The sequence below is a fragment of the Uranotaenia lowii genome, chromosome 1 (genome assembly GCF_029784155.1).
Source record: "Uranotaenia lowii strain MFRU-FL chromosome 1, ASM2978415v1, whole genome shotgun sequence".
Lineage (NCBI taxonomy): Eukaryota > Metazoa > Arthropoda > Insecta > Diptera > Culicidae > Uranotaenia > Uranotaenia lowii.
In genome coordinates, this window is record NC_073691.1 from 211,474,214 (window position 1) to 211,497,067 (window position 22,854).

The 22,854-nt window shown below is 36.9% G+C and overlaps 1 protein-coding gene across 1 annotated transcript in view; it reads left to right on the plus strand.

The window, feature by feature from the left end:
* LOC129738361 (hemicentin-1-like) overlaps positions 1-22,140 on the plus strand; it is a 310,036-nt gene extending 287,896 nt beyond the window's left edge. The window contains exons 17-18 of the mRNA XM_055729545.1: positions 6,147-6,349; positions 22,118-22,140. Of these exons, the coding sequence (XP_055585520.1) occupies positions 6,147-6,349; positions 22,118-22,125 (211 nt within the window). The 3' untranslated portion in view covers positions 22,126-22,140. The remainder of the gene's footprint in view (positions 1-6,146; positions 6,350-22,117) is intronic.
* The last annotated feature ends 714 nt before the right edge of the window (positions 22,141-22,854 follow it).

Below are 22,854 nucleotides of genomic sequence, written 5' to 3' on the forward strand. Positions count from 1 at the left end.
TGCTAAAAAAAATCTGGCAACATTAAACTAGAAACTTTGAGTTCAGATCAATCTCATTTAAAATTTAATATTTATTTCTAACTGAATTTCTATCGTGAATAGAATTTTTTCATACTGCAAAAAAAAATTAGAATCTGAGAAAAGTTTTCGAGATTTTTCAAGAGCTTTGAGTCAAGATTTTTAGTCTTGAATGGCCTTACTACATCATAAACATTTGATTAAGATTATAAAATTTTGAATGTAGTGTTAACCTCACTTGTCCTCAACCGTCACTCTAATCAATAGTGCAGGTGAACCTGAAAGCATAAAGTAACGCGGGGTAAATACCACAATAGATCAACTACTGGTCGCAGTGGGCTCTCCCCTAAAAAAAATAAATATATAACCTCACTTGCTTTTCCTGGACCCACATGTAGGGGGATTGTGAAACTTCGAGATCATATGCCCAGATATTGTCAAGTTCTTAGATTAAATAGAAAGGTTATGTAGTATGGGAAACATTCCAGAAAGCCTCGTCAAGCTGATTCTTTGGATTGATATTCATAGTTATTGAAATAAGTAGCTTTAGCTAGACGTTGAAATCCGCTATGCACGGCACAGTTTAGCAAAAAGTTAGAAAAACAGCTTGCTTTGAAAATTCGTTGAAAATTCTGTGTTTCGTATTTTGAAAGTCTAAAGATGCCAAAATGTGTCAAATGACGTCGACTTTCCAATCCACATATCAAAATTTGTCTTTCGTCTTTAAAATAATTGATTTAAAAGTACGGTTTATACAACACATAGTTATTTGTAAGGATCCTAAAAAAAATCAGCTTTCTTAAACATAAAATGAATTTTTTTTAAGCATTTTGGAGTTCAGTTACAGTCTTTTATCCTAAGCATGGATTTTCGGATTTTTTTTTCCTAGACTTTTAATAACAGAAAACTGAAGTGATGCAGCTGAATATTGTCTGAGAAATTAATTTGAGTTACATTACGAAGTTTTTTTTCAGGGTGTGGAATGCACACTCAAGGGCTGATTAGGAAGTTTTTTTCCTGGTCTTTCAGGTTGCGTCCATAAAAAAGAAATTATGCAAAATATAATATTTGAAAAGTCATTAAGAGTCCCAGAAGAATTTCCAGTAGCGAGTTAGGGTTGATCCAACAAAGATGTTTGAGGATGTTTAAAAAAAAAACAAAAAAGTCAAGTCAAGTCATTCATTAAGCCAAGATTGTTACTTTCCAGTAACCTTACTCTGTCATCAAAATTTAAATGTCATCCTGAAATGTCCATTCCTGAACCCTTTTTTAATCCCAATATACCTCCGTTTCTACGGCCATGATTAAAAATAACTTAGTTGAAAATGCAAAAAAAAAATATTACAAACCTCTACTGAAATTTGAAAATTTTCCTCTAAATATCGTCAGAAAATATATAATGTAAAAAAGACAAAACACGGCTTTGAATGATCGAAGTATTAAAAATATCTTAAATTCAGGAGAATTTCCCGAATGACATCTTTCTATAAGGGTAAGAAATTGCTTTTAATGATTTCAAAATAAGGAGATTATCTTTCAAAAATAAACGAAAAATAAATTTAAAAATATCAAATACGGTATCAATTTTTGACTAAATAATCATGAAATTTGACCAAAACATTTCGAAATGTTTTACCACGTTGAACTGTAAGTTGATTTGAAGCTTATATCTTTGTGTTCAACTAAGAAAGCATTAAGTATCCCATCTATTTATAATAAAAAAAGAAAAACTGAGAAAGATTGAGTTAAGAAAGTTTAATGAGATTTGACTTCTTGTTAATAAATAAGAAGTTTTATAATATCTGATATTTTTGGAAAATTTCTAAATAATTTTTTTTTGGTAGAATTGGAAAATGACGAACTATGATGTCTCATTCACAAAATTTGGAATAATGAAACTCAAATTGTATTAAAAAATGAATAGATTCAATACTCTAGTTTATGTTCTAGATTTTCGATGTATGAACATAAGTATTTTTAAATATTTATGTCGGAAACCTTTGAAAAGTTAAGCTCATAATTTTTCACTATTAATGCTCGTAATCGGCAATTTTTTTAAATGTGACTAACTGAAATAAATGCTCACAATCAAAATGTTTTTAAAACATTAAATAAGTAAATATATAAAATTATGAATCGAACATTTTATTTTGAATTTTTAGCACAACCGAAATGAATTAATCTATTTATTTTATCAAATGCTTTCTCAGTTTATTTCATAAGAAAGAAAAGTTAAGTCATTTAAAAAAAGGTTTTAAAGGGTAGTTAATAGATGTCCCACTTGAAATCCTATCACAGTAAAAACGCTATTAAAAACTACCTAGGTGACCGATTTTTTCCAAGCTTTCAGACAATAAACTATAAACTATAAGAGATCCTTTGATATTTTAAACTAATTTCAGTTCAATCCCATATTCTTTCCATCGTACATTAGGCTAAAATTATACCCAAAAGTATTTGCGCAACATCTGAAAACAGCTTCTTTTATACAGAAACCTACTTTTTCGTTATTTCTTCCCCAAAATTAAACTTTTTGAGACGCTCACTGAGTGCCTGCTTAAAAATAGCACAGTATTTTTTGATGGGTCTTTGTTCTGGTGCATTGGAAGAATTTGGAAGAAATAATGCCGAAGACCTCCTTACAGCTTATTTTGAACTTTCAACTGATCAATGGATGCAAATCTAGCTGCAGAGAGCTTAAGAAGTAAATTTTTCTGTAAATCGGGGTTTTGTCAAAAACAAACATCATCATCGGAACCTTTCTAATTTATCCATAATTCGACGATGTTCTCATAACAATAACGTTACTATTAAGACGATTCCAAACTGATGTTTGTGATGAAAATCGGTCCAGTAGTTTTGCAGATGGAGCCAAAACTATAAACCGTGTTTTGCGGATTGCATTTTACTCCAGAAGTTAGCTCAAATCACTTCCAAATGCTAGTTAAACGTATTGAATGCAAAAAAATTTATATTTATGTCAAATTTAATCAGTAATCTAAAAGTATACCATCAAAAATGAAGAAAATGGGAAAACGTTTTGATAAAACTTTAAATGGAGCCGCTCTGGTGTTTCCTGAGCGAAGCATTGAGATTCTGCCTCAAACAAGATGCAATCGGTTGTAGGTTCCTAGTACTGATATAAACATCATTTGGACCTCTAATCTTCTTCTATGGATTCTCAGAGCTGTGAAGTAATGTTTAATCAAAAAACTCACTGGTAAAAAACGACTACAAGTTGTTTTTTTAACGTCCTGTTTAAAGAATTGGGTATGTTTCTGAAGATTTGAGCAGAGCAAATTTGCCTCATTGCCCTTTGATTGGCTATATTTTTTTAAATTTTAAAATACAGAAAAAATAAAAAAATACGTTGTTAACTATACAATTTCAGGTTTTTTGCAAATTTTCAGGCAAAACATCCTAGAGACTGATTTTTTACAGCGTTTGATGTGGTGTGAAGAGAGAAAACTCACACAGTGATCTTTTGAAACAAAAAAAAATGAGTCTATTTAGAAATTGTTCGAAAAAAATGTCATACTATAGAATACCTTACAGAAAACCATCCAAATTCCTAATTCTAATAGATAGGTTTGAACAACAACATTAATAGATTTTAAATTAATTTTTTTTTAATATTGTTTAGAGAATTTAAAATTAAGTTTACCTGAGTGAACCCTCACTTATAGGTTTGTTTGGTAGTATTATGCGTTATGGCAAAATTCCTTGAATGCGTAATTTTGAGATTGGAAATTTTTCGTCAAGCAAAGGATAAATACCGGGGAAAATACATAAACACTAGGGATTTGTTTTCTTATGCTCAGACCAAACCAGGCACAAATCTCGACACCGGTTCTTATAAGTGATCCGATTAGGACTACTGCCATTTTCTGCTCAGGCATTAATTCCATCAATTTATATATGTATTTACCTACGTATATTCGTAAACACGTGAGCTAACCGCAGGATATTTTGCCACACAGCATTCCCATTTCCGCCCGCAGAAACTTCTCTAAAAGGTGAATGGAACTCACCTACAAGACCTTACATTCTTCAGTCGATCCTGTTTCTGTGGTTGTTGATTGCTGTAGATGCTCTGTGTGTTTGTGTTATTGCGAATGTTTATGTGTTGTTGTGGTGATAATTCCCAGGGATGACACACATGCAGCAATTATCCTTTTGTTTTCCTGGCATCAAAAAACGAACGGCTGTTTGTAAGGAAGCTAAATCTGTTTACATTCACAACCGGGAATCATTGATGTAAACAATCAATTTTCCTGGAGCATAACATGTGGCTCGATTTCCCAAGGGGGGAAATTGACGCTTGAATTAAAGGGAGTTGTGACTTGAGACAAAAAGATGGAATTTACGTTGATGATAGTATGTTTTCATAAAAAAATGTTTATGCTAGTTTAAGGGATTTACTAGTATAGAAATGATTATTATTTTTTAATCTCTTGTTTGAATCACTTTAATAAATGAGTTTCATTTTAAAACTACATGCAAGGGAATCATCTCACAATATCTTTTCCGGATGTTTGAAAGCCAAACATCCGTCCAGTGGAAATAATATCTTTCAAACGGATGTGGAAACCGGTCAAGTTTTTTTTTACAAAAACTTGCCTCATAAAGAAAAATCTTTAGAATGAATGGTTGTTTGTGATTCAGAAAAAAAGAAGCTCCGGAAAAGCAGAATAGCCCAACTGCTCCCATTTGGTTCGGTTCAAAAACATGCAGAATAGAGAAATTCTACGCATCAGCGAACATCAACCGGTTTTCAGAATGGCCAAGATGAGCACAAAAAAAGGTCGAACCGAGCGTTGATTGGCATTGTAAAGAATGTTCAAATTATTGAAATTTGGTAATATGTTTCTAGCCGAGGCGATTTTCTTTTTTTTTTGGTAGCTTCTTTTCTGTGAGGAAGGTTCGGCAAATGGTTCCAAAATGCAAAAAGCGTCCATTTTTTTCCTTCGTTGTTGTATCTATTCCAAAGGTTGGGCAATTTTTCTTTTCCTGAACGTTTGCCTAAACCTTCCGAGTGAAGCCCATCGTCACCAATCGCAGATCTAGGCAGGGAAAAACTGAGAGAAGAATGCCCGGCTGCTGGCTGATGTGCGTCAAAAATTGGGAATCATTTTTCCACGTCCACTTGTTCCAACCCTTGGAAAAATAGGTCAGGAAAAATATCGAGCCTTTCCCGGAAATTTGACGAGTCCGGAAACAATGTTCAAATATCCCGTCTGGGCTTTTGCTCTGGCATCGAGTGGGAGCATTTTTCATTCGATGTCGAGGCCCGGTTCGTTATTTGGCCAACGATTGTCTGGTTTTGGGAGGTCTTTTTTTTTGCATGCTTCCTATTTTTCGGTTGACTGAGGGAAGGTCCCAGGCGCATAATTCATCTGGATTTTGCTCATTGAAAATGGGCAACGAGTTTTACCCGGTTCCAAGAATTTTCCTGATGAAGCAATCACCAAGATAGGGTTAATGAGATCATTAGTTCGTGTGAAAGCTGTCGAAGCTGAACTTTCCTAGAATCGGTAGATTTTTCTTCGTTAGATTTCAGCAAAAAAAAACTATTCATTGCTGCAGGCATTCCGGTTTAAGGCACAACAGCGATGGTTCATCTTTAAACAAATGATGACCACCGTGAAGATAAACCGTGCCAAAAAAGTCAGATAGAATGAAATATATTGAAATAACTTCAACGATGCTGACAAAATTGAACAGCAAAACGGGAAAAATATCACTAGCTGCGTGCAATCAGGCCGCAAATAGAATCAGCATCCGATTTCCATTCGTTGCGTTTCGATAATGAGGGTCGACTTTCAGCGTTTTCTTTCCCAGATCCGGTCCTAACTGAAACCGAAAGACAACCAACACGGAAGCATGACACTGGACCCAGTAAGAGGAAGCCTTCTCCGGGGCATTTGGGATTATTTCCGAGAGCTGATTTTTGCTATCTTGCTGTGTGATGCTTATTGCCTAAGACTTTTTCCCTTCGAACCATCTCAGCGCGTTGCTGATCCTCTTCCAGAAACAAACTAACTAAATGTGCTGCGTTGTGTCGGACTAAATAAGTAAGCAACTAGTTCCCTGCTAACATTCGCCTTTCGTTATCTTTTGCATTGCAGACCCGCCCGAACCGATGTGCCATCGATGTATGCCGAGGACGACGTCTTTGATGACGAGTATCAGCGGCACCCCGGGGGACCAGGAGGGGGACCGGGAGGGGCCAACAGTAACGATCCCCGATGCAGCAGGGCCTCGTCGACCCTTCGGAGTAGTCGGTACATCTCCGAGGGATTTGTACAGTATTCGCAACCTAGTCTTAATGGTGAGTATTCGGGGAAGATTGTTGGTTCCATAATTTGATCATACTTTTTACCCCCTCAGTAAATTGGAATCAGTACATTGGATATAGAACATTTTTGTAGCAATATATTTTCCCGAAGTTTTCTTTAATCTCAATGAATTTCATGAAAAAAAATCGTGAAAACTATCAGTAAAAATTGAAACAAAATTAGAGAAATGTGGTATGATTAAGAACCTATTTTAATAAAACAGACATGACGGTAAAAATTGGTGCAAGGATTTTTAAAGAATTTTATATCAAGTATAAAAATAAATTATGTATAAACGTTATTGAATGTATGTATGAAGCCTTTATACATACATATTAGCAGTAGAAAGGTTCATAAATAGGGGTATGCTCCAGAATCAAAACTTTGGAAGTTGAAACTGTTCTTATTGCTGCAAAATGGCCCCATGCCAAATTTCAACTACATTTGATTATTCCAATAGTTGTTACATTTGATTATCATTGATGTTTTATTTTGATTGCTTTTGATGGTGACATCTCTTTCTACTTGGAAGTTGTGTATCGACAGTACGATGTCTTTAGGAAAATTCAAGCGTTACTGAAATCGAAGAACATCCTTTGCTGATTTCATTATTCCTCACTCTCGGCCATATTGAGCCATCAATGCTTGAAAAAATAACCATAATCAAAGTTTTGTGGATCAAGTCGTTTTATAAATTTTCAACGAGGAGAACTTGGATTATGGTTATTTTTCAAACATGGCCAACCACAGTGAAAATTAGCAGAAATTAAGGAATAAATCATCGAAAAACCCTAAAATTGGTAATCTTTATCAAAAGGACTTTTGTTTTAGAATCATGTTTATCGATGTGATATAATTATGAATATCCATCCAAAAATACTTGTAGATCTTTTTCTGGTTGTCTTCACCGGCACCTCAACAGTTTGTGCTGACTGGATTTACTTTAGACTTTGTTGCATTTATGGGGAGGAATTGTTAGACCGGTCAGAAACGATCGTTGTAATATTTTTTCCCTCTGCTGCCTCCAAATCCGGATGAAGCTCTGCATGCTGCCTCTTCTCCTATGATTACGAAGCACCATATCCAGCTTCAGCAGATTTTCACTGGAAGCTCCTGATCCGGATCCACATGAAGCAGCCTGTGATCCGTAGAACGATGGTAAAAATTTTCCTCAAGCGTTTGTTTTGTTTGAGAGAAAAAAAAGTTTGTGGCGTGCGGGTTAGGAGGATGTTTGAAAGATGTATTTAATTTTTACCACTTTTGTTCAATCCAACTGATACTCACAAGCTTCATATCAGGTGATTTCCCCGTAGTTGATCAAAAACACTAGTCTGTGGCTGTCGTTAAACTTTCGATCGATTCGATGCCCAGCAATAAAAAAAACAAACAAGTTATATGCGCGTCCATAAATGGCAACAGTACCTCCTACATATTGCGGTTGAAATTTATTAGTTATTTTAATTTTTCATCTAAACCTTCAAAATACTTGAAATTCATCCGTACGCTACGGTTGAAAAACAACAATAATCGCAGTTCTTTCGAAAATATCATAAATCGGTTCAAGAAAAGCCATTAATGGTTAAAACAAAAGTATGAGCTTGCTCTTAGCGTCCATCAAAATATTGGTGGCATATTCTGGATAGCTCTCAGCAGATTTTTTCGCTTGAAATCTGAAAGAAAACTCGGGTAGTAGACACCGTGGTTTATTTAGTTTGGATTGGGAATTTTGCAATCGGTCTGTATGAATTAATATCGCTTCGGTCCCGCCCAGGCTTATGTTTTTAAATTTGTTTGGCAATTCTCCTCTCCTGTTTATGTTGTTGAGCTCTCTAATGAGGGTTTTTTTAATTTTGGTTTTCAGATTTCTTTATATGTCATAAGATATCCTAGAGCTGACATCTCATTTTTTTAAGTACCATCAACTGGGGCAACATGCAACAATTTTCAATTTCATTGGCTTCTAAAAACTTTATGTTCGCAGTTAATCATACCTCTTATGCATTAAAAGTTTCAAGGTTGACGGGACATCATATTGGCGTAGTCAGAAAAATTATTGGTTCCTTCAGTTATTTTTAATTTTCTAAAAACATGCGATTTTCATCCTCCTCAGAAAATGGGGTAACTTGCAACAAACTATGTTTTTGATAAGAAATCTTATGAAAACGTATGAAAATGTATAGTTTTTGATAAATTTGCGATGAATTCAAGATCATTACGCATGAAAACACCATTTGCTGTGATTTTTTGTTTTGTGAAAACTTATTTTCACATTTTTTCTGAAAATTAGGGTGTTGCATACATTTAGGGGTAAAACAATAGCACTAAAAATTGAAAAAGCCGAAATCATAAAAAAAAATGTTTGGATGAAAGAAATTTCAGTGTTGACAAACTCATGATGATTTGGATATGAGATTTACAAGGTGTTTCTTTGATTTGCATTTTGTTGCATTTTACCCCACACTGGTAACTGAATTATAAAAATATTTATTTAAAAAAATTGAGTGATTTTTCGAAAACTATTTTTACATAAATAGTGTTGGTATAGGATGAGGAAACCAGTATAAAGTTTGTAGGTGATATTATCAATCCAATCCTTCATACTGGGTATAGTTTTTTACGGCATCGAAAAATGTTAAAAATTTTACATTTATTGTTCGATTTTTTTTAAATTTTATATGAAAATAAAAACTTTAAAAAACTATCTCAGGATGCTAGAAATTATGTCATCATCATGTTGTAATCATTAAAAGATATCTTAATCTCATTACATAAAATTAAAAATTGAATCAGTGTGGTGTTATCTAAATGTTGTATCCAACCCCGCTGTTGCATGATGCCCCGTTTGACGGTATACTATTTCAGTCTTCCAGGGTTCATTTAGTACCGGTATATTCTGATGTCAGTCTAAGTATACTGTCGGGAGGTGTATTATTCGATTCAAAATTTGATCGTAAAAAATCGTTATTTCAAATTCCGGAAAATCCAATTTCCTTTCACGTCCCTAGGGTCAATGTTTTTGTGATGTCTTTTAGTTTTTCTTTCATGAATGTAAATTTCATCCTTTGGAACTCTACTGAAACCTTTTCCAAAGCAAATAGGTTAAGTATATTGGACTATTTATTTAAACAATTTTGGAGTTCTTTTTTCTCTCATACGGACCTGATAACTCATCAGTGGAATTTTGAAACTATTCAATGAATAACTATTTATAAGTACTAGGAATGTGCTATTTAAGAATGCTAGCTCAGTGGCACGAGACTCTTTGGCTTCGTCTCAGAGTCGGCGAACCACAGGGTAATTGGAGGGGTTACGCGTTCAACGGTACAGCAAAGGCTCGTTTGTTTTGTCTCATAAAAATTATAAAACTGTATTGTAAGAAAATGAATTATTTATTGAAAGAAAATGAAATCTACTGAAGGAAAATAAAACCGGTCTATTTCAATTTTAAAGTGTGTATTTTTGTAATGTGTAGTGTGGGTGAATGGGGCTTGTGCACTTATCTTTATGCTTCTGCTGCTGCTGTCGGCCGGCGAGCGCTCGCTGCTGCTTCTCCGCTGCTGTTTGCTGGATGCTGAACTGGGTGGTAGCTACGATGTTGGCGATCAGCGATGACGCGTTGGTCCAACCGCCGAACAAAATGGTGGCTTGAAGAGTCAGTCTTCGGGAAAACTCTACTGACTCCAACGTGGAGTGGGGGGGGGGGGATCTCACAGGCGCTTTCTTCCTTGACGTAATCGACCTACCCAGGCTGACCTGATTGGTAGGAACGAGAAGGGCCCTCCTTGGGATTTAGGATCGGGTCTTCCCCGACCCGAGGGATAATCCTCCTTAGCAACTTATGGCCCGCAGACCAGAGGATCTCGACGCTCTTTTACGGGTTAGACGTAGTGGGCTACTGTGCCCACTAGGCCGAAGAGTGTGATCGGGGCTACTCAAACGGCTTGCCGCTCGAGTGGCGAGAAAGGGTTTTTTATTAAACGGAAAAAGGTCCTATGAAAGGAAATTCAACAAGGTAAGTTTTGGCCACTGGTATGTGGAGCAGGTTCAACTCTACCTGAATAAGGCTGGTGCCCTGCAAGTAGTCCAAGATGGCCACCGTGACACTTTTCACCACTTTCTTACTCCACTTTATCGGTTTGATCACACTCACGCCTGTTTTACTAATGACCGTTGCCGGTCAAATTGAAATAAATTTACCCCTTTTGTGCTTTGGCAAAATCGCGCCAGTATCAAAGCATTAACGCCGCAACCATTTTCCTCGACCAACGATGTTGCATGCAATCTCCTTCCATTTGCAAAAGAAAGAATTTTCCCATTGCATTCAACCCACTTTGTGCCATGTTGTCGAGTGTGTTAACAAATTATGTTCTTATTCTAATTTAAATCTAACAATATTTTATTTAACCCTAACAAGAAATAAAACAAATGAACATTCACTCATCTTTACAATGTACCAATTTAAAAACAACAAGAATTTTGTAACAAACGGTTACAATTTGGCTACGAAGTTGTTCTCTATTTTGTTACAGTTAAAAGTGTTATTTATGAGGATTTCTAATTCGTCTTCCGTGTTGAAATCTTTTGCCTTTATGCTTTGTACTTTTTTGTTTATTTTTCGTTGGTATTATCTATTTTCGCGTTTTTTTTTGCAAAATAAATCAATGCTAAATTGGATTACCAGTTGACTTAAGACACCAATGGCTTGGTCGTTTAAAAAAAGAAAGGTGCCACTCCAAGGTGATCGTCTTGTTCCACAAGACCCTCTACGCTAGTTATTTCTCATACACATCATCAGTGTAACGGAAATTATCAAAGCGCACCAAGGAATGCTAAAAAATGCAAATAGGCAATGTCAAAGGATTGCAACAGAATACAGCAAAACTACGCCCATCAACACACAAGAAACGAAGTCCCACTACGTATCACAAGGAAGTACCATACTCAGAAACGAATTACAAAACATCTGAAACAAGGGGATTAACGCTGAAAAAGTAAAAAAGGAAAAACTTTATACATAATACGTCTATCGGTGTTTTCAACTATTTTACTATTTTCATAAAAATATTTTTTAAAGTATAAGGTGAGTGCTCCTACTTTGGACCTAAAGCCCACTTTGGTCCTAAAATGACGAAAAAACTGAAGAAGTCATTACTTCCTATTTTTCCGAAAATAAAAGAAAATCAATGAAAAACCCGAAAAATTTCTAAAGGGTTCAAAATAGGACACTTTCAACTTTGATGTTCCATTTTTAGACCTGACATAAAAAACTTCGATTCAATACCAACTAATCAATAAAGATGCGATATTATAATTGAAGGATGGTTTAGAACCAATATTTAACATTTCTAACACTATTGTCAGCTTAACGCATATAAATTACAAGTAAGTAAACACAAAAGAGTGTTAATTACTGTGCTGCTGATAAAACTGGCAATGATTGAAATAATTTTAGATAGGGGAAAGGTTTCCTAAATGGGCCTATCGGGTTAAATGGCCCTACGGCTGTTTGATGAAATGGCTAACTAGACAGCTTATCTGACCAATGCATTTTGAGGGTGAAACACTTAGAACATAAGGCAAGAAAGAATTTTATGAATTTACAAACTCAAAAAAATTTAAAAAATCTTACAAGGTTTTGATACATTTTGATGTAATATTTCGACTTTTAAAAAGAGGCTTAAAACAAAAACTAGGATGGTTTTTTTTCCTTACTCAAATGAACTTAAGAAATTAAACTAATTTCAGTTTTTTTGGAGGTTTAATAATGATTATAAAGTGGAATAATAGAGTGTTTTTGTATGCCTCTATCATGCTTGTAAAATGCATCCATCCTAAAATAACAGGTTAAATAGAGCAAATAAATGATTATTATCATTGAACCTTCAAATCTAAGCTCTGAATAACATCTTAAGAGAGAATTGAAGATCTAAAGACAGTGATTCACCTTTACGACTATATTGAAAGTACGTGCGTTCCGGTCGCTGGTTCGTAGAGAAAGAGAGCGCATTTCCCGCGATTCACACGCAGGCTACTTCGACGATTGCTAGCGGTAGCTATGGTAACTAAATGATTGCTATGGTTACAATGAGGGGAAAATGGGTAGTAGTGGGTTGCTATGGTTCCTTGGAAAGACGCTCAGCCTACTGGGATTTATCAGAATCTTACATACTCCCCTCCCAACACTATTCCAGAACTGTAAAAGAATATTAGAAAGTAAATTTCTCATTGGTTTCAGATTATCTCTTTATGGATGTATCATTTTCATCGTTTATTATTTTTCGTCAAACCTTTACATGAATACATTGATTTTTAAAGCTCGTTTGTAGGAAATGGGCATAGTTTTGAAATCGCTCGTTTTACTTCCCCTTTTGCAGTACGAAGTGTAGCAACTCTCACGTTACCGTCAGGTCCTGGGTACACTTGCACAACGCGACCACACCCAAAATTCAGCCTCTGTGCCAATGGCGTGTAGTCAATTACATAGCATCATTGGTACAAGAAGATAACGCGATCGGTGCTGATTCGATTTGCTCCCACCGGCATTAATCTCCCAAGTTAACCGAATTGCGTATGTCTGAAAGAAACAAAATAAAAACGCTTTCACGTCCCTCCCTATCGCATCACAAGACGAAGAAGGATAGAAATAAATACCGGCCAACACCAGGCAGCCAGCGAACCGAGCACTGTGCGTGTGAATGTAGCAAAAGCAACAACAAAAACATCCTTCTAATTCAATCCCTTCAATCCATCGGCAAACAACCACGGCTAAGCTGTGCGTGTGTATGTAGCAAAAGCAACAACAAAAACATTCCTTCAATTCACCGGCAAACAACCAACGGCAAAGCTGCCCGGCTTTACCAGCTGTGTATATGTAGCGTGTGTATGTAATAGCAGGCAGTAAGCAAAGCACAGTTCTCATTCAATGGGTTTCCCGTTCCCTTTCCCGTTTCCATCGCAAGAGAAATGAATACCTTGAAAGGAGGCCAAACGCCGGGAAGCCACTGTCGTGCGTTTCTTTTGTGATTGATCGGTGGCAGAATGCCTATGACAAATATCCCTCTTCCTACATGAAGCTCAAATAGTACACTGGTTAAGATGTCGGTCTGGCAAGACCATATGGTTGGTGATTTGAGTTCGATTCTCCCTACGGGCGCTGTGGTTTATATTTTTATTTTCTTGATTCTGGGATGAATTATCCAATAGGAACGAAATCCCATAAAATGTTTTTCTTGTTTTGCTTGAATGTAGTGGTCATGCATCATTTTAGTTGGGAGCCGAGTCCTTATGCCAGTTAAGGTTTTTCAAACATATCATCTTCGGCACAGTGCACATTTCAGTGCATTATCGGCACAGAGATGTGCTAAATAGGCATTGGATTTTTGCAACCTCTTCTATGGGTGCAGTTATCCATTCTAAAGGTGGCAAATTGTCTTCTTTTATTAGACACAAATCACCTTGCTTGAGATTAGTTTTGGATTTTGCACCCCGCTTTGTTCTTTGCTGTAGATTATTCAGGTATTCAGTTCTCCAACGCTTCCAAAATAACTGTAGACTTTTCTGAACTTCTCCGAATCGGGTTAGCTGATGTGGCTTAGCAGATGATAGATCAATTTCCGGTAGGTTACTTATAGGTTCACCTATAAGGAAATGTCCTTGCGGTAATGGATTTGGGTCAGAGGGATCCGCGGACATTGGTGAGATTGGTCTTGAATTCAGAACGCCTTCAATTTGTTTCAGTAGAGTCAACATTTCTTCATAGGTCGGGATCGATGATCCGAGTACTCTTTTTATGTGATGTTTTACGCTCTTTATACCAGCTTCCCAAATGCCCCCGAAATTTGGCGAACGAGGGGGTACAAATTTGAACTCAACTCCTTCTGTCGAACAAAACATACTTATTTCGGGAGCAAGCTGATATTCCAATTCCTTAGCATTCCTGGCGATTTCGTGACTAGCTCCTGTAAAATTGGTTACATTATCGCAATAGATTACGGAACTTCGACCCCTTTGCCCAAAGAATCTCCGTAGAGCAGCAATGAAGGCAGAACTAGTAAGACTACTCACTAGTTCTAAATGAACAGCTCTAGTGCTGAAACAGATGAACAATGCAACGTAGACCTTTAAGAACTTCTTCGTTCTTATCAAATTCTCCTTGATAGTGAACGGTCCACCAAAATCAACACCGCAAGTTTTGAAAGTTCTTGCTTCATTGATTCTAGCTGCTGGCAACTGACCCATGACTTGAGTTATTCCGATTGGTTTGTTTTTGAAGCAAGTTAAGCATTGGTGCACAACTTGTCGAGTTAGATTTTTTCCATGAATAGGCCAATATTTCATTCTCAAGGAGTAAAGAAGCCCTTGAGGTCCAATATGCAGATTTTTGAGATGGTAAAGTTTGGCAATCTGTTTTGATAGAACACATTTCGCTGGGAGAATTATTGGGTGTTTTTGGTCGAAAGTCACTCTTGCAGCTTGCAAATGCCCTCCAACTCTAATGATGCCGTCACGATCAATGACTGGGTTTAAGGTTAATAAGGGACTTGAACGTGGGATAGCTTTATTGTTAAGCAATAATTCTCTTTCCAGCTTGAATGCTCGTTCTTGAGAAAATTGAATAAGTAAGATTTCAGCCTCCCTCAATTCTTGTAGAGCAAGAGCTCCGACACGTTTTACAATATTCTGTTTTTTGGTGTTGTAGACAAACCTTAAACAGTATGCAGTAATTCTCAGGGTTTTAGTGTAAGTCGAGAACCTCTCCAACAAAAAAGTCTCGCTTGATGGTTCCGCCTTTGCAGGAGGAACCGTGATGTCTACGAGAAGTGTTCTTGGCATTGGAAGCCATGATACGCCTGTTCCCTTCAGGAACTCAGGACCTGACCACCATAATGCACTGGATGCTAACTTTTTCGATGACACCCCTCTGGAGATGAGATCCGCAGGATTGTCTTTTGATTTCACATGATGCCAGCACGTAATAGTTGTTTTTTCCTGTATTGATGCTACCCTGTTCGCAATAAATGTTGGCCAAGCATGTGCTGGTTTGTTGATCCAGTCCAAAGTAACCATTGAGTCCGTCCAATAATAAATACCTTGAATCGGAAACAAAATAGTTTGCTTTATCTTGTGCATGAGATCTGCCAGTAACGATGCGGCTCTTAATTCCTTTCTTGGTATGGTATCGTCTTGATTCGTCTGCTTAGATTTTGCTGGTGAAACTCTAGACTTAGCGCAGAGTAGATGAGACAAAATGTTATTTCCGTTATCTACTCTTACGTAAATTGCAGCTCCGTAGCCCGGTTTGGCAGCGTCTGAGAACCCATGTTACTCAACTAAAACCCCTGCCGATGGCACATGTCTCGGAATACTAATGTGATTGATTTCATATATCTGTTTTTTAAACCAGTTCCATTTGTCCTCCAACTCCTTTGGAAGTGGTTGGTCCCAATCTAATTTCGATTCCCATAATTCCTGCATTAGCAGTTTTCCATTTATGATAATAGGTGAGAGGAGTCCTAACGGGTCAAACACCTTTTGTATTTCAGACAGTACCTGGCGTTTCGTAGCAGTCAAATTGTCGATCACTTGGTTACTAAAACTGAACTTATCAGCGTGAGAGTCCCAAAGTAGACCTAAAATTTTAGTGACAGGGATCACATTTTGTCCGGGCAAAAGGCTCTTTTCATTTGAACCCCACTTATGCAATACAAATCCAGCAGTACTCAAGATGTGCATCAATTGTCGCTGCAACTGTTTTAGTTTATCAAGTTCATTATGTCCAGTTAAAAGATCATCCATATACACGTCCTCCATGATAACCCTTGATGCTTCGGGATGACTTTCTCTATTTTCTTCTGCTAATTGTTGCAGGCAACGAACTGCAGTGAATGGTGCCGAACTAGTGCCATAAGTCACCGTCTTTAAACTGAATGTTTTGACCGGTTCATCTGGTGAGAATCTATTCTATTCTATTCTATTTTTATTTATTTAAAGAGGATTTTAACCTTCGTGGTCATTCACCCTCTGTATCGAAGAATTGGCTACATTGGTATGGTGAGAATCTCCAATGTATCAACTGCAGCTGTCTATCGGCCTTGTCAATTTCGACCTGTCTAAACATTTTTTTGATATCTGCTGTTAATACAAACTTCGGACATCGAAATCTTATCAATATACAAAAAAGTTCTTGTTGTATGTTGGGACCAATCATCAAAGTGTCATTTAACGACATTCCGCTTGACGTAACAGCAGATCCATTGAACACTGTACGTAGTTTAGTTGTACTGCTTTCCGGGCGTATTACTGGGTGGTGAGGGAAATAAAACGTGGGTTTTTCAGGATCAATGTCTCTATCAGTTATTTCTTCCATATGGCCCATATCCAGGTATTCCTTCATAAACGCACAGTAATCCAATTTGAGTTTAGGGTCTCTAAGGAATCGAACTTCCAATTTCAAAAATTGGCTTAGGGCTGTTTCCTTCGATGAACCCAATTTCTTAACATTCTCTTTTAAGGGTAGTCTAACAATGAATCTCCCATTAGATCCTCGCTTAGTAGTTTCTTTGAACAACTTTTCACATTCTAATTCTTCTTCTGTCCAATTATGATGCTTGATCAGTAAGACTTTCTCAATGTCGTAGTTGTCGCTTTTCATGGGTGCAAGTTTGCTAAGTGTACCGCCAACAACCCAGCCAAGCGAAGTGTTCTGAATTGACGGTAAATTTTGATGAATCTTGTCGTTACCTTTTTTGAGAATATCAAAGAAAATTGACACTCCTAATAATATGTCTACAGGACGACTTAAGAAAAATTCTGGATCTGCCAGATAGTAATTGGACAAATTCCAACCATCTATGTCAATACTTCGCGGGGGGATCGGTCCGGTTATAGTTTCTGTAACGTATGCTGCAATTTTCTTCATGTAAACATTGTGTCGGGCGGCAATATAAATATCTGTTTTTGCTTTTATCGGTAGAGCTTGTTGTCCAAATCCAGCGATTTGAATAAACGTTCGTTCTGGTTTGACTCCTAAGAATTCAAGGAAGGATTTTGAGATGAAATTCGTTTGAGACCCAGAATCCAGGAGAGCTCTTCCAGTCACCCAACCTCTATCTTCTGTCATAATTCGAATAACAGCCGTTGGCAGTAAAGTTTCCCAAGATTTAGATAAATATTTTGAAGATGGATCTGTATTTATTAGATAATATAAGTTAGATTACAATTGTCAGCTACAATTAACGACTTTTATTACCTATTTGACGGTGATTCCCAAAGTCCCTTTGCTCACGATGAATGCTTGTATTATGTTTGCGTCCACATTTGAGGCACCCCAAACTTCTGCAGGTATCGGCGGTGTGGTTGCTTCGCAGGCAGTTGAAACATAAGGCGTGTCGTTTTATCGTTTTGATTCTTGCGTCCAGGCCCATCGAAAGAAACTTGTTGCATCTGTTGAGGGAGTGATCTTCTTCACATACAAGGCAATTTTTACGTTTTTCTTGGTTCGACGTGAGCACCTTCAGTTCCATTCGGGGTTTCTTGTAGCAGGTAGTTGTTTCTGACACGACGTGACGTTTTTTCGGTAAAACTTCCAACATTTGACATCTTTTGGTAATGAACGCTTCCAGACTGTCATATGTCGGGGGAAATGTTCCAGAAGTAGTTGATTCCCACTCTCGTCGTGTAGCGTTATCCAACTTATTGGCCATGAGGTGGATAAGAACCGCATTCCATGCTTCCACTGGTTGCCCCATGATGCGTAGCGATCTCAAGTGTTTTCTTGCCTTGTCGAAAAGGTTTCTCAACGATTTAGCAGATTCCTCTCGTGTTGGTTCCAATTCGAACAGGTCCTTCATGTGTTTTTGAATCAGCAACTTTGTGTTGTTGTATCGTTCTTCCAGTAGCTCATATGCCACCACATAGTTGGCGGAAGTCGTTGGAAGCGAGTCTATGATATTCAGCGCGGGGCCTCTCAGCGACAGTTTTAGGTATTCAAATTTTTGAACGTCCGCGAGAGATGCTCGTCGGTGAACTAAGTTGTTAAATTTGTCGCTCCACTCAAGCCAATCTTCGATTTGGCCTGAAAATAACGGCAAATCGACGGTAGGTAGCCGGACCAAATCATGGCCGGAGTTTTGAGCGGCCTTATTACTTTCAATTGCTTTGTCAATTTCAGCCAAGCCGGTCACGTATTTGAATTCTGTTTCCTCCCTGTTTTGGAATTCGTCAGTTGACCATTGCTCCAACCGACTTTGAGCTTGGTCGTATGCTTTGTAAGTATCTTGCAGCATGCTTCTTCGGGTTTTCAGCATGCTCACGTCTCCTTCATAGTGATGGATAGTATTCACTATGGACAAAATGCGGGTGGTCGCGTGGTTGCGGGCACCCATCGTCTTTTCAAGGTCTCCATCTTGAATGATGTAGACCGTTCCAGGCTGACTGATGGTTTCCTCGCTAGGCAAAAACACTTCTTCGTTGGAAGATTGAGATCCACGTTGCTCGTTTTCCATTTCCTGCCAATACAAATTTCACTTGTTAGTTCTTCTTCAAAACTCGGACTTGCTTTTTGGCTTGGCACTCCGAATTTCATTCTCTAGTCCATTTTCTTAATTTACGAATCGCCCTGCAACCGTGACAAGGCATCTAATTTATGGAATCGCTTCTACCATCATTCGAAGCATCTCTTCATCTTAAATTTTGAATCGCCCTTCAAAGTTGCAAAGGCATCTTGATTTTCCAATCGCTTCTACCACTTTGTGAAGCATCATCAATTTTTCACACTCGATAATCAATCACCTCAGAAACCAATGAGGCATCTTAATGTTGTATCGCCAAACCCTCATGTTAAGGCATCTCTTTTTTTTTTTTTTAACAACTTAAATGCATTATTATTTCGCCAAAACTCTCGTGTTAAGGCATCTCTGAATATTCTCATTAAGATTATATGATTTGTAATAATTTGATAATTACCGTCTCGGTATCCGGTTCGATAGGACCACTTTTATGATTCACCTTTACGACTATATTGAAAGTACGTGCGTTCCGGTCGCTGGTTCGTAGAGAAAGAGAGCGCATTTCCCGCGGTTCACACGCAGGCTACTTCGACGATTGCTAGCGGTAGCTATGGTAACTAAATGATTGCTATGGTTACAATGAGGGGAAAATGGGTAGTAGTGGGTTGCTATGGTTCCTTGGAAAGAAGCTCAGCCTACTGGGATTTATCAGAATCTTACAGACAGATTTTATAAAGTTTTTCTCTTGGATGAGCTGCTTCCATAGTATGGCAACCCTAACTTTTGTTTTATTCCACAAAATTATAATATACATAGATTTTTATAAAACTTCAGCTTTGTCGTACGGAAATTATTACTTTCTAGCAGTTTCAATGAAATTATTCGGAAATATTGCCCAAAAAACAGAAATGTTGTTTTAAACATAAATAGGCGCATTTAGCCCGCACGATTTGAGGTTCTCCATTTTAGACAACACTTACAATAAAATCGTTTTCTTGGAAACAGAAGAAAATTTTAACATAAAAATTACTCCATTGTATAGAAAACAGATGCCTGCACACGTGTATATAGTTTTTGTACACATATTCGATGTGATATTTGATTAAATCAGTATTCTGCTTAATAGGCGCATATAGCCCGCTCCTCCCCTATCCATAGAAGAAATTTAAGTGTTATTAATCGATCAGAAGCTGTTATACTTTTCATGATAATATTTGGTTGAAGAAAACATTTTTAAAGAATTTGTGAGTTTCTTTTCATAAAATCGAACTTTGCATAAAATTTCAGTTTAAAGTCCATTGAAAGGTACCAGTGTTGTACCAAAACAAGAACAGTAGGTTCAAAGATGGAAATTTTGATCATCTATATATTTGCAAATCTGAGAAACTTTTGTAGAAAAGTCTCGTTTTAAAGATAAAATCTTGAAGATGTTAAACTCCCGTCCAGCTAAAGGGTCCAGGATTAAGGGGGGGGGGGGGGGGGGGGGGGGTAGGGTCTAACGGGTATAAAAAAAACACCATTTTCACGATTTTTGTCTGGAGCTATCGTTCAAACAAATGTATTCAAATTTTTTGCATTATATAAAGCATTGTTAAAAGAACATTTAGTAATTTTTTTATAGAAAAATATTGAAACATGAGCCGGTGACGGAGCATTTTCGAGAATGCCTTTTAGAAAACAGGATTTGCGGTGGACACTGTATCTCAGCACAGAATCATCTGAAGTCAAAAAATCAGAGCAAAATATTTTTAATAGATGTTTTTCTGGACCCCAACGTTTTTATTTAACCTTAAAAATTTTTTTATGAAATTTTTGTGGCTGTTTGAAGTAAAAACTACGATTTTTGACTTAAAAATCCGCCATTTTCACCTGTAAAATATCCCCAAAATAAAAAAATCAAAAAAGGAAAACGTTGGGGTCTGGTATTTTATATATAGAAAATATGTTCCAAATTTGAAAAGAATCGGATAAGTAGTTTTCAAATGACGATGTCCACGGACTTTAAAAATGTGCTTTCGAGAAAAACGCGTTTGAAGTTTCTGCTCTCGCTTTCTTGCAGTATTAGATAGGAGGAGATAAAGGCCTATAACTTCTACAGTTTTGCTTCAATTGACTTGAAAATTTGACACAACATTCTTGAAATGTTTTACAATAAGAAAATAAAAAAATAAAAAAATCGATTTTTTGAAAGTGTTTAGAGCCTACCCCCCCCCCCCCCCCTTAAGCAACCAACCCTTATTTAAATAAAAACAGGGGAAACTGATAAAAACGCTGAAATTCTAGGGAAATCAACGTTATTTAAGATTATATGACAAAAACCTAGGTGAGAGTTGCCATAAAGTAGAGCCTTTGTGGAACTCTTAAAGTATTTTGTAGGGAAACATTTTCTTAAATCCGCAAATCGGGTGACTTGCTCGTGCATACAGCCGTTTGGGTTGATAGGGGATGATAAACCAACTCTCTCTTAACAACTTAGTTTGAGGGTAGTGTACTTGACATTAGACATGAATTTTATTTTAGTGGAATACAAAGTCAAAAAAAAAATCACAAATTCAAACAATGTTTTCAACCGTTTTGTTTAAGACAAATTGAACTTTACAAATCACAAGTCAGTATCTCTAAACAAATTTTTTTAGGGGTTTCCTTTTAAAATCAGTTGAAAATCACAAATTTAACAAATTTAAGTCCAAAAAAAAGTATGAATGATCGATGATTGAAGTAAGAGACTGTTTTTACTCGTTTTCTAACATAAACAAATGGTATAATCTGTCCCCTGATAGATCATAAATCCCAACAAGTGTTTTGAACAGGTTTTCTGTGCGAAGTCTGGAAAATTTCGAGATTAAAATTGAGATGCTAGATCTTTTTGATACGACATGCCGACTGTATGGGAGTAAGGGGGGATGATTTGATCTCAATTAAAATCCCTATCGTTCGGTTGGTTGTTGAAAATTCGTAAAAAATTTGTTGAATAAACCAAAATGACCGAATCACAAATGCTCAGCTTTAAAATGCTTAGATTTTTACGAAAACACTTGCGATTCGCTGCGGAAATGAGCATACCCGCACACACAAATAAACACCACTTGTATATGCAAATGTACCGATGCCGGGAAATGTACACATGAGACCTCACCAAAAGCAGTTTGCTCTCGGTAAATGGAAAAACATTTCCGAGCTGTATGTAAGCACATGAAATACATAGGTTTAGATACCTTCAATTTTTTTCTCTACTTGCTTCTCTTTTTCGTCTAGATTTCTAACTGCATGGCACTTCTTCTCTTGGGGGACCTTTCGGGAAAAACGATGTTAGCACAGCTGGGACCAGAATGTACGTAATCGGTTTAGTCAAATTGATTTGCTTCGGGTCCGGGGGACACCGATACAAATATTTACTGGGACTTATGTCCTGGGTTCTGGATGGAGGGGACATATCCCAATTCAGCCATCCTTTAACCGAAGTAAGAATATTGCACCATTCAGTGCTTTACTTTTTATGATATAATTTTGAATCCTGGCATGCGGTAGAATATCAATTCGAAGAGATCGTATAAGACGGTTTAAATTAATTTGTTTTGAATCAAGTCTTTTATTTGAATTTTCTTTTCAGCAAAGCTGAACTTCTTTAAATCGTTGCTTATGTAATTTATGCTTTAATCAATCTGCTTTCAACGTCAAGGCATTAAAAATCTGTCCTTTCCCGTACAAACTCATCCGTCTCTCCTGGGGAAAGTTTTTTCACGGCTTTTAATTTTACCCCGTTGAAACTTTGGCCCACCAGCAAACGTTCACGAAAACACAAAACACCTCGCCATGTTTGGTTGTTTTCATTTTTCATAAAAGCTACAGGGGAAAAAAGGCTGAAAAACTTTTGCCCCAGACAGTGGGCTTGAAATTTTGCTAGATTTTCATGTTTTAATTTTTATTTTGTCGCCGTCAACGGAACCGGAAAGTGGTCAAGCCACACCGATGGCAAATTCAATTATGTGCTA